We start from the raw sequence: 13,522 nt of genomic DNA, 5'->3' as shown, positions 1-13,522 counted from the left end.
CATCCTTCCTGGGGTATAGTGTCCAAAACTGAATGAAGTACTAAAGATGCAGCCTGACTAGAACTTAATCAGGTAGAAGTTAATGTCCTGTTTGCTATTCATTGTTGAATTAATTGAAGGTAGAAGGAAGAAGTTTACATGTAAGTAGGAAATTCTAATCCGCCCCACTCCCTGCCCAAACCAACCACGTTCAATACAGAGAACTGAGAGAAGTCTAAACTTAAATATTACCTTTATTTGGTTTTGAAATCACAAATTTGGCACTCCTTAAAGCTCAATCTTCTAGACGACTGCCTGGTTTGTCTACATTGTTGATTTGGCCATGCAAGTTAATACGACTATTAATGCTTAACACCGTAAAATTCCTCCCGACTAATTTAGACAGTTGCTGGTCAAAGAATCCAAATTTTATTTTCTTGATTGACTGATAGATAGATACTACAGTGTGGAAACAGGCCCTTTGGCCCAACAATTCCCACCAAAGCGCAACCCACCCAGACCCATTCCCCTACATTTGCCCATAGTGTTAGGTGAAGGGGTAATTTAGCATTGCCAATTCACCTAACCTGTACATGTTTGGAGTGTGGGAGGAAACGCAGACACTGGGAGAATGTGCAAAACTCCATACAGACAGTTGCCTGAGGCGGGAATTGAACCTGAGTCTCTGGCACTGTGAGGCAGCAATGATAACCACTGTGCCACACTGAGAAGATAGTGAACATCTTGCACTTTTCTTGCAACAATTATCTGGAAAAGTTAGGAGTGGGGCACGGTGGCTCAATATTTGACACTGCTGCTTCAGTGTACCAGGACCTGGGTTTGCTTCCAGCCTCGGATGACTGTTTGCACATTCTCCCCATGTCTGCATGGTTTTCCTCTGGGTGCTCCAGTTTCTTCCTGCAATCTAAAGATGTGTAGATTAGGTGGATTGACCAACTGTAATTGTCCATAGTGTTCAGGGATGTGTAGCTAGGTGTATTGGCCATGGGAAATTTGGGGTTATGGGAGCATTGTATGGGTCTGAATGGGATGCTCTTCAGAGGGACACTGCTGATTCAATGGGCCGAATGACCACCTTCTGCACTGTAGGGGTTCTATGCTTAAATGCAGCTGAGAAGAATGTAATATTGCAGATTGTACTTGTTTTATAGAGTGTGAGGTCCAGAAGGTATTTGTATCCCTGTTCAGTTTTTTTTTATGTCTTTATATTGTTTTTGTTGGAAACCACATTTGGCCAAAAATAATATGCTACATGAAATTAGCTTTATTTCATTTGCATTTGAAGGATCTACTGTCACTTCCTGCCTGTTTTTGGTAGCATTTACTTTCTTCAAGCTTGTAAAATTAAAGTTGAACATTCAGATTTTCAACACAACATTCTTGTCTTTCCACCACTGCAGGTATAAATGTCGGACCTGTAGTGGCAGGTGTGATTGGAGCAAGGCGGCCACAATACGACATCTGGGGAAACACTGTAAACGTTGCCAGCAGAATGGATAGTACGGGGGTTCAAGGCAAAATTCAAGTTAGTAATTTGCTCTTACAAAGCACTATAGGAAATTCAGAATTGAATACATAATTTCTTTTGATTCATACTTTTTTGAAATCTAGGGAGAATGTTTCCTCAATGAGGTATGTTTTTTAACCCTCAACTTTTTGTTATTTTGTCTAATTCACCTCAGTACTATAAATAATAAAATCTCCATATTTTAAATATCACTGAAAAGATAAACATGTTGCCAAAACTTTATGTCTTGTGTATGTCAGGACAAACGCAAGGATGCCAAACTTTAAACAATTTCAACAATCAACGCAACAAGAGAAAAGGTATTGATTGGTCGATAAGTCAATTTTAATTGGCTGGGCGTTGCCATGAAAAGCTGATGTGGAACTATAGGCTCCTTTAACTTCCTGGTCAGGGTTTACATCTTGCAGTCAGTTCTTCTATAACGGGATAGTTGCATTCTTGTGCAACCCTGCATTATAGAAAAGTTGCACTTTAGAAACAGTGCTTAAAGTGTTGGCGATGTAATCACATTACAGCCAACACACGTTTTAAGAGTTTGCTCTTTAGAAACAGCATCCCCAATTCGTCAATCATGTTACAGTGAATTTGCATTGGCAAAACGTGCATTCTAGCAGAGCGACCTGTACTGTCAATTACCAATTTGCTACTCTTAGTACCAATAATTTATAAAATTGCATAACAGTCTAAAGTTCCACACGTGGAATAGTTGGTGTTTGACAATGAATGCTGAACTTAAGTGTCGGCACCTTGCAGAGTGAAAACTGTTTCTGGAAAACGGAACATTATGCTGATTCCAAGAATATATTTCTTACTCACACTCTTCAATCACCTCATATAGAACTTTTTGGTACTAAACATAAATATGTCCATTGTCCTCAAATCCCCTAATGCATTATACCTTTGAAATCAATGTCCTGGCCCCTTTCAGATTCCTCAACATGCCTATCAATTCTTTATATGTTATTTCTATTACTCTTACTATTTACTTGACTCACATTAAAATTCGACTAACATTTTAAGAAGGAGCCCTTTTACTTTTTGATTTGTTTACCTGTTCCCATTGCCTTACCACTTTAAATGTTCCAATGAATACACCCTGTTTGGAAGGACTAATACCAGTAAGTTTTACCTTACCTTTAGTGGAACTCTTTTCAGCTGATTAACGTCTTTCTGTCTCAGGAATTATATAGTGTCCTAAAAATCAAATAAACTTTATTTTTATACCATCACTTAGTTGCTATATTTCCATTATACTTTATTTGGCAGCAAGAGAAATTGTAAAATTGATACCACTGAACTCTTGATCTTTAATGTGACTTCACTTTCTAAAGGTTGATCTGAGTGATACTATCTTAGTTTTTTGTTGTACGGTTGATTTGTAAATGAGCCACAGTTTTTATATTACCATTTCAGAAATTCTTCCATTGGTATTCTTGTCAATATTTTTCATGGTTAATTCTTTGAACTGTGAAGTGACCATCTTCTGAAACATGTTTAACAGAAATCATGTTTCTCTCATGTTTTGGTGTGTAGCTATAGGGGCTGCAACTAGTTATTTCTCTGCACAAACTGCAAGCCTCACATATACATATCCAAGAACATATATGCTTTCAGTTTGCTCACACCCTGGGTGCCATGCACATCATGAATTCCCTCTTCCACTGCTACATCATCTTATTTGTACATATAGTCTGGTGATATTACCTTGCGTTGGTTTGCGTGTAACATTAAAATAAGTGGCTTTGAATTTCTTTCACATCTTTCAGATCATATTAATACTAATACAAAAGGGTGAAATTTTCTTTTTTGTTCCAGTTTTAAACTATTGTGATTTATTTTTACAGAATCATGCAAAATTACGAAAGAGATCATTCAGTCCATTTTGTTTGCACTAGTTGTATAAACTAGTTGCCCATTGTCAACCCACTAATCTAGCTGTCCATTCCAATCCATTACCGTGCTGTTAACAGTGCTTCAGGTGCAGATCAGCTACTTTTAAAACAGTTGATGGCTTGCTCTTCAACCACCAAGTGAGTTACAGAAACCCACCTCCCTCGAAAGAAAACTTATTTTTTGAATGTCCCCTCTAATTCTTCTGTCAATCACCTTAAATCTGTGCCCTTGGTGACTGGCCTCTCCACCAGGCAAAGTAGATCTTGCCTGTCCACTGTATCCAAGCCACTCATTATTTCGTACACCTCAAATGAGGTAAACAACCCTAGACTATTTATTTTTCCTCATGGCTACAATATTTTTGTAAATATTCTGCCAACTTTCTTGTGTAAGTTTCCTCTATACTCTCTGTCAAACGATACACTAAATACCAGCTGTGGTCTAACCAGCATCTTTTATAGGTCGAGCATTAAGATTAAATTAGATTACTTACAGTGTGGAAACAGGCCCTTCGGGCCAACAGGTCCACACCGCCCCGCCGAAGCGCAACCCACCCATACCCCTAAATCTACCCCTTACCTAACACTACGGGCAATTTAGCATGGCCAATTCACCTGGCCTGCACATCTTTGGACTGTGGGAGGAAACCGGAGCACCCGCAGGAAACCCACGCAGACACGGGGAGAATGTGCAAACTCCACACAGAGTCGCCTGAGGGGGGAATTGAACCCGGGTCTCTGGCGCTGTGAGGCAGCAGTGCTAACCACTGTGCCACCGTGCCGCCCACAAATCCCTGCTTCAGTATTTAGTACCATGCCGAGTGAAGGAAAGCTTCCCATATGCTTTCTTTATTGCCTTATTTACCTGTCCTGCCAACTTCAGGATCCTGTGAATAGGCACTTCAAGGTCTCTCACTTGCTCCACTGTTCCCAATATCCTCCCAGTTATTGCACATTCTCTTGCTTTGCTTGTTCTGCCCAAATGCATAACTTCACACTTCTCCAAACTAAATTCTATTTGTCACATTTCCACCAAAAATCAACCAAATCAAACCTCAGTCAACACCTAACTCCTTCACTGTCAACTACATGGTCAATGTTTGTGTATCAAACTTCCTAATCAAATTTCCTTCCACTTTCAAGTCTATACCATTAATATGTGCCACAATTAATAGTTTGCAATATGCTGCCTCACTGCGCCAGAGACCCGAGTTGAATTCCTGCCTCAGGCGACTCTCTGTGTGGAGTTTGCACATTCTCCCCGTGTCTGCGTGGGTTTCCTCCGGGTGCTCCGGTTTCCTCCCACAGTCCAACGATGTGCAGGTCAGGTGAATTGGCCATGCTAAATTGCCCGTAGTGTTAGGTAAGGGGTCGATGTAGGGGTGTGGGTGGGTTGCGCTTCAGCGGGGCGGTGTGGACTTATTGGGCCGAAGGGCCTGTTTCCACACTGTAAGTAATCTAATCTAATCTAATCTAAAAAACAGTAAGACACTCAACAAAAATCCCATGGAGTGCAACTAGAAACTTACCTTTATTTCCTGTAACTTAGTCAATTTTGGATCAAACTGTCTACATTGCCCTTAATTTTTACTTTAATTCTTCTGTTATTCTGCCACGTGGAACCTTTTGAAATGCCTTCCTAAAATCCATGTAGATCATGTCCACGACACAATTCTCAAAAATTTTGTTTTCTACTTGCTCAAAAAGAATAAGCTTTTAAGACATGACCTTCCCTTAAAATCATGCTAATTACCCCAGATTATTCCATGCCTGTCTCAGTAAGCGTGAATCCTCTTGCTATTGTTTCTAGTAATTTGCCCACTGCCAGAAAAACTGGCCAAAAAATACATGGCTTACCTCCTTTTTAAAAATAAACGTGCAACATTTGCAGACCACCAGTCCTATAATATTTCATCTGTGCTCAGTGAAGATGGCAAAATGATGCTCAGTGCATCCACTTTTTCATCCTAAGATTTTTTTAAAAGCTTCGGGTCCAGCCATGGTAATTTATTCACCTTTAAGGTTTCAGTCCCTCCGGTACTTTCCTTCTCTTTATGTTTAATCATCTAATATTTCACAATCCATTAACTACAATGTCTGCAGTAACACAATGTTTTGTAAAGACAAAAAATCATTAAAAGCCCGGCCCAAATATTTTGAAGTGAGACACAAATTACCATACAGACTTCTGATAGCCCCTGCCATTCCCTTAGTCATCCTTATGCTTATAATGTACTGATCAGTTATGTTTGAATTTTTCTTACTTTTACATTTCCTGACTTTGCTGTCCTAATTTCCCATTTCACTTCACCCTGTATTTTCTATATCCCTCTAACCTTCTTAATGGAAGGAGGTTTTGCTATTTCGAAATTGACATTAGCTCAATTGTTCTGCTTTGTCTTACCCTGGATGCTTCTATAGAGGTAGGTGGCTTTTGGTTTGACAATACCACTTTTTTGTTTGTCTTCCTGAGGACATATATACCCTATGTCATTAGAATCATGTTTTTGAATACCTCCCATTGATTTGTCATTGACATTCCTTCAAATAGCTGTAGCTAGTGCACTTTTGCAAGATCATCCCTCAACTTTGTAAAAGTTGTGTTCCCCTAATTTAAAACTTTTACTCCGATTCTATCTTTGTCCCTTCCAGTAATGATGCTAAGTCAATTGTATTATGGTGACTATTGCAAAAAAGTCATGGAGTGCTATTTCATTCACCAGCACAGCTTCACTTTTGAAGACAAAGTCTAAAATTGCACTGTGTCTCATTGGGCTTGTTATGTGTTTGTGAAAAAAAAGTTCTTTTGAATGAAGTTCAAGAGTTTTCTATTTTTCACACTATTTATATCCCAAGCAAACTTTGGGTAATTGAAGTCCCCAAGTATAACTGTTTTGCTGTTTTTAAACTCTTACAAGTCGGTCCCACTATTTGGGGGTCTAAAGCTCGTGCCTTGAATTGTTGCTGACCCTTTTTTCCTGACCAACTTCTTGTTTTATTCCCTTGTTGAATATTAGAAAGGCACCCAATTTTGAGGATTGCTGTGAAGGTGTGGAGTCTAAACCGTGCACCCAACACCTCTGATGTAGGCAGCAATTGCTACTAAACTAAAGAATGTACATCTTGTTTTCATTTAAGGACAGAAAGTAAGGACTGCTAAGAGAGGCTTTCTAAATATTATTTTTGGCCAAGTGGTCCCCAAAATCATTTGTCTCTCAGGCTTAATGTACTTATTTCAGGATAGGACTTAGCCAATTAATGGTGGGACCTTGGGTAGTGTTGTAAAACAGAGGAACATATAGGTTCAGGTGTATAATTTATTGAAGTTTGCTTCACATATAGACAATGGTTAAAAGGGCATTTAGCACGCTTGCCTTCCTTGCTCATTCCTTTGAGTACAGGGATAGGTGTTGGGAAGTCATGTTGAGGATATAAGAACACTGGTGAGTCAACATTAGAGTGACACTGGAAAAGCACAGCAGGTCAGGCAGCACCCAAGGGGCAGGAAAATTGACGTTTCGGCAAAAGCCCTTCATCAGGATTTGCCCGAAACGTCAATTTTCCTGCTCCTCGGATGCTGCCTGACCTGCTGTGCTTTTCCAGTGCCACTCTAATCTAGACTCTGATTTCCAGCATCTGTGGTCCTCACTTTTGCCTAGGAGGATATTGGTGAGGCCTCATCTGGAGTGCTAAGTCAGTTCTGGTTGCCTAGTTATAGAAAAGATATCACTTAGCTGGAGAGGATTCAGAAGAGACTTACCAGGATATTGCCAGATATGGAAGGTTTGAGTTATAAAGAAAGGCTGGATAGGCTGGCACTTTTTAAACTGGAATGTGGAAGGTTGAGCGGTGTACTTATAGAAGTTTATAAAATCATGACGGGTATAGATAGGATTAATGGTCGGTGTCTTTTCCCTAGGATGGGGGATTTCAAGACCAGGGATAACATTTTTTAGGTGAGAGGAGAGAGATTTAATATGATATTTGGGGCTTTCTTTTACACAGAGAGTGACTCACATATAGAATGAACTTCCTGAGGAAGTGGTGGATGTGAGCACAATTACGATGTTTAAAACATTTGGACAGGTATGTAAATAAGAAAGATTTGGAAGGATATGGGCCAGAAGCAGGTAGGTGGGATTAGTTTAGTTTGTGATTATGTTCAGCTTGTGATTATGTTCAGCATGGACTGGTTGGACCCAAGGGTCTGTTTCTGTGCTGTATGACTCTGTGACTACAAGGGCCTTCAGGAAAACAGACCAGCATGAAGGATATTTTGCACCGAATTGCATAGACCATAACATACAGGAGGAGAATTAGGCCATTAGAGTCTGCTCTGCCATTTGATCATGCGCTGATACATTTCTCAACCCCATTCTTCTGCCTTCTCCCTGCTCCATAACCCTTGATTGTTTTATTAATCAAGAACCTACGCTGTCTCTACACACACTGACTTGGTATCCACAGTATTCTGCAACAGTGAATTCCACAGATTCACCACCTTCTGGCTGAAGAAATTCCCCCTCATCTCAGTTCTAAAAAGTCACCCTTCACTCTGAGGTTATGCCCTCAGCTCCTAGTCTCTCCTACTAATGGAAATATCTCCACATCCACTCTATCCAGACCTTAGCTGAATGAATTCAACTCATTTGTTTATGGACGTTCTGTTTATGCTGTCTAATAAACGTCCACTTTTGCATGGGTCTTGTGAATGTTTTCGGGGTTTCCTGATTATTTGCTGAGGCGTGAGTGACTGGAGTTTTTGAAATATGTGTGATGCATAATACGTGCCTGACTTCTAATTTCCAGGTAACAGAAGATGTCTATCGGATGCTCAATAAAAATAATTATGAGCTTGTCTGTCGAGGCAAAGTCAGTGTTAAAGGAAAAGGAGAAATGCTGACATATTTCCTTGAAGGAAAAGTTAATGCAAATCCACAAATAAGTTCAACAAATTTAGTAAGAAAATTATATCCAGATGGAAGAGCGAAACTGGCAGCAAGCTGTCCCTCAGTGTCATCAGTAGCCAGCTTCACAATAAAGGCTGGACTTGGAGCACTCCAGGCATCTACAATGCAAACAAATCAATCTGTACACTATCTTCCACCCATACCAGTTGTTGAGCAAGCATAATGAATTTTGGCATTAAAAAAATTAAAGCTTAACTTTGAGCTGTTACTTGGGTGGAAATCAGTTAATGATGACAGGATGCACTGATCTCTCCAAGTCGGCATTTGGAAGTCAGACACTGAAAAGAGGAATATTTGCCGAGAGCAATCCCCAGGAGCATGTGGGTCATCAGCGCCAAGAATCGCTATGATCGAACCAAAGATTAAACTTTGGGTATTGTTACGAGTGCAATTCTTGGAGTGAAAATTAAGGGCTAACTATCTGTTAGAAGAAGCAAAGAACTACATTTCGGGAATAGAGAATTATCTTTCTAAATAAAATGAATCTTGGAAGTCTGAATCAATCATAACTAGTTTGTATATTTTACAGTTTCTGCATGTTTTCTAAATGTACAGAACACATTTTCCCACATCATTTTGAGTTCTAAAATTAGTACTCACTTTTACTTCAGTGGCCAATGGATGGTTCTGACATTATGAAAATATCCATATAATATTGCCTTACTTGTGTTCTTATATAGCATTTTCAAAGTCTGCCTTTTTCATATCATACTCTGTACGAATTTATTGTATGTAATGGATTGTGTATGACCTATGAGAAAGCACATGCCAGATGAATATTTCATTAATTTTTATAACAAAGTTTTCCTTATGTAAGCATGACTACTGACATGCTGTAAAAGCTGTAGTATTCATTCTATTGTTCTGCCTAACACATATCCACATGTATCAAATATCAAAGCTATAGAACTCCCTCTAATTTTAGGTAACCTTTGCAAGAAGTTTACTGGCAGTTTACAGTAAAAGAGCACTCGCTGAATAATGAAAACCTGCCCTTACCATTTTGTCCTCAAGCGCCAATACTATTACTCTGTAGCAATAAAACTCAGCTATGACAATATATATTGAACACTGTAGAGATTAAAGGATGCTAGAGGGTTCAACCTGCACTGTTCTGATACTTTCACAACATAGTCAGTAGAGGCATTATATAATGAAGATTGCAGCTCTAAATGTGAGAGAAGCAGGTTGGGGAATAACATTTTTTTCAAACATTGTGGCCTATGTAGTATGTCAGATGTTTTATAGACTATTTATTTTATGCTTTATCACACAAATAAAAACACTGCTATGTGTTTTTTTAAACTGTAATTAGCTTGCTAATTTTCCATATTTAAATACGGGTCTATTTTTATGTGCATCTTGAATATTGTAGAATATCTTTCAGTCTCTTTTGGAACTGTAAGAATGACCTAAAAAAATCAAATACTTGTTCTACCTTTTATGTTAAAAGTGGATAATATTCATGGAAATGTTTAATGTGAACGTAAATTTCTAATTATAAATTTTATACTGAGTGTTTGCACTATTATAATTTCTTCTGAGTCATAAAAAAGTAAAGAAAAATGATTTGAAGAAAAAATATTTTTGTTTCTGTGCATTTTAAGTATTTGCAATAGTAACTTTTATTAATGTTATTTTATTAATGTATCACTTTCAACATTACTTCAAGTGCAGAATGTTTCAATTATGAATTTGAGTGAGACAACTTCAAGTCGTCTTCTATTGTGTGTCTCTTATATTGTTATCTTAGACATTGCTACCAAGAAACTTTAAAAAATACTCTTCACTGAATATTTGTTCATGGGATGTGTATTTCATTGGCTCGGTCAGCAATTATTGCCCATCCCGAGTTGTATTTGAGAAGGTGGTGATGAACTGCCTTCTTGTACTGCTGCAGTCCATTTGATGTAAGTACATCTACAATGCTGTCCAGAATTTTGACCCAACAACACTGAAGGAATGGCAATATATTTCCAAATCAGGATGCTGAATGGCTTGAAGGAGAACTTGCAGGTCATGGTTTTTGCCATGTATTTGCTTCCCTTGACCTGTATTTAGTATTGTTAGTGGTTTGGAAGGTGCTGTCTAAGGTTCTCTAGTGAATTTCAGCAGTGCTGCTACTGAGTGTCGGTGGGGGAGACAGTGGATATGATGCCAATCAAGTGAGTTGCTTAGGTCAGGAAGGTGCTAAGCTTCTTGAGTGTTGGAGTATTTTATCATGCTACTAATATCTGCTTTGTACATGGTAGACAGGCTTGGGGAAGTCAGGAGGTGAGTTGGTCACTACAATATTCCTAAACTTTGATCTGTTTTGTAGCCACTGTATATGCCAAGTGAATTGGATTAACTATAGATATATCGAGTGAATCCCATTCAGTTTCCAATGGTGATCCCCAGGCTGTGGATATTTGCTGATCTGCAAAATGTGCATTTGTTATTGTGTGACAAATTATAAAGAAATCACCAAAAACTGTATTTTACAACATGTCAGCAGTTGTTTTAAGAGAGGCATTATTTCTGTTATTAGAAGTCACTCAAGTCAAATAAAAATTATAATATACATTTTACAAAGATATCAAACATGAAAGTATGGGCTCAAAATTATTCATTATTTACCATGAGCCCGGAATATTTATTTAATGTTATGGCATTTTCAGGTGTGGACTTTGGACAGAACTGATTTCTACCAGGTCGTCCTATTGAACTAAGGTCTCCATCCTGGTATTTTACAAGAAGACATTGATACATTAAATACATGAGCAAGAAATTGTGGCAGATGGAGTACTTGTAGTTATCAGGTCATCCCTGGTGAACCAAAAAATGATTAATATCCCAGTATTGTCGAAATGATAAAATGCTAAGAGCAATGGAAGCAATCCAAAGAGAATTCTGGATCATATGCACAAAACACAACAATGTACGAGTCAACGCAAAACACCAGCAAATATTTTAATGGACTTTCATGTTAAAGGGGTTACCATGCACTCACTCACCCTCTACAAGAAATATGCAGATTGATCATAATATCAATCTGCACTGCCATTTTGTAACTCCTAAGCTCGTGAAACACACATGTGACACACACAAGCTCATACAGTTAAACATGACATTAAACAGCTTGAAAGATGCTACATAAGTGCTACTTAAAGGTATCATCAGCCTACAAGCTAGTTGATGGTTTATTTATTCTGTCTGTGGCTATAATTTTACATGTTTTTTTGTGCTCGCATAATTGTTTCAAGTTTTAATAATTTACAGGGAGTGATGTGAAGGCTGCTGAAGCATTTTTAATTTGCTGACTCCAAGTATTCTGCGGAAATCTGTTCTGCTCAGGTATGGATAGAGAGGGTGAGTATTCTGTTTTCAATCGCATACAGCAAAGAGAATTTTCAGGAACAACAAAAAGTAGTAAAGTGCTAGAAGAGGGATGAGGAGGAAGTGAGAAGTGCTGTCAACAGATGGCTATAATCACCCTGTCCTTCCTGTCTGCCATGATTTTCTGAGAGGAGTTTTCCCTTGTGAATTTCAACAATTTTCAATGTTTGAAATGTATGTTTTACGGAAGGGGTCATCACTGAAATATATTAATTCCCACAACCACAATTCCAACCTCATATGAGAGCAACAGTTGTATTGCCAGTGACTATGAAGATAAATATGACTTTGAATTTTCATCCATCTGTTTCTTCCCACATTGCTGCTGGAGCTATCAATGGCATATTATTACTTACAGTGTACTGCTGCATAAAGGAGACCCCTGAGATTCTCCATACAAAGAAAGATAAACACATTTTGTTCCCTCTTGCCAAAAGTTGGCATGCAGAGGGGGTACAAGAGTTTTGCAAAGTAGTAGGATTTCCCATGAAGCACAGCGTGATTGTATGCATAATACTGAATCAAAAGGAACTTAACTACATCAATATTAACTGGCAAAACTTTGCAGATCTGGCAATACCTATGAGCAGAAAGCAAAATTAATTTTTCAAGTCTGATGACTCTTCATCAGAACATTGATTCTGATGAAGAGTCCCCAAACTCAAAACATTAACTCCACTCTTTCCACGTAGATGCTGCCAGACCTGTTGAGTTTCACCAGCAATTTTTGTTTTTGTTTCAGAATCCATCATCTGCAGTGCTTTGTTTTATCTCAAATTTTAGCTGGTGTGCATGACTATAGGCAGCAAATCAATGCTCACTGTCCTAGGAAAAGTCCTGATACATTCGTTCTGCAGTAACCCTTTCTGTCACTCTGCTATGCCAAATTTCTTTCTGACACTGCAACAAATGAAAGGGTAGTTACAGACTGCCAAAGGGAATCCGCCAACAGACGGCTCCACTCTATAGTTCATGCACAAGAGGGCAATATGCATGCAAGCAGCTATGCTGTCACAAGGAGTTTTTTTTTGTTATTATTTGATGCAATGAGAGCATCACTGGCAAGGATAGCATTTGCTGCCAATCCCTCATTGTCCTTGAGAAGGTCATGGTGAGACACCTTCTTAAATCACAGCAATTCCAATGCCTGGACCACTCTGGACAGGCCGTGTAATGGTCAACTGAGCGTATCTTAAGGTTTGTGCTGATCTGCTGCAGTTACACAGCCTTGCTGTCATGAGGCAACAACTTTTACCACAAATTTAAGTGAGAAGGTTAGGTGCTGGAGAGGGTTATGGAGGTTAGGGAGAGGGCAAGACAAGAGGAGGAAGGAGAAGGGAGGCTAGAGTTTCGACCACCACCATCTGCCCAACCTTTATGTAAATAACTAAAGTGAAAGACCAGTGTCCACAACTCAATTCTATGCTTAAAAACAGTCCTGCACTTCTTCCATCACTGATCATCCCACCCACTTTTAGTCACAATATAGAAGTACGTCAAATTAACTTTAATCATACACAGATTAAATATAACCTAACTCATATATATTTTGTGAAAACTTAAATCAATAATCCCCATGGTTCTTTTAACATCTGCCCTATTTGTGCCTTTAGCTGTCCCAGGGTGCTTCAATGAAGTGCTATTTCATCTGCTGCAGATTTTCAGGTGGCCTTTAGCATGCCTATTATCCACCCCTCACCCTGTCACCCCCTCACCCCCTCATCTGGAAGAAATTCAATTGTTCAGTCACCTTT

At 38.8% G+C, this 13,522-nt stretch overlaps 1 protein-coding gene across 3 annotated transcripts in view; it reads left to right on the top strand.

The window, feature by feature from the left end:
• LOC140480588 (adenylate cyclase type 1-like) overlaps positions 1-9,924 on the top strand; it is a 289,915-nt gene extending 279,991 nt beyond the window's left edge. For all 3 annotated transcript variants that reach the window (XM_072575640.1, XM_072575642.1, XM_072575643.1), the window contains 2 exons: positions 1,401-1,525; positions 8,230-9,924. In XM_072575640.1, coding sequence (XP_072431741.1) covers positions 1,401-1,525; positions 8,230-8,553 — 449 coding nt within the window. In that variant the 3' untranslated portion in view covers positions 8,554-9,924. The remainder of the gene's footprint in view (positions 1-1,400; positions 1,526-8,229) is intronic.
• Positions 9,925-13,522: the final 3,598 nt, after the last annotated feature.

The sequence above is a fragment of the Chiloscyllium punctatum genome, chromosome 8, assembly GCF_047496795.1.
Source record: "Chiloscyllium punctatum isolate Juve2018m chromosome 8, sChiPun1.3, whole genome shotgun sequence".
NCBI classification, from domain to species: Eukaryota; Metazoa; Chordata; class Chondrichthyes; order Orectolobiformes; family Hemiscylliidae; genus Chiloscyllium; species Chiloscyllium punctatum.
This window is presented reverse-complemented; position numbering and strand designations above follow the sequence as displayed.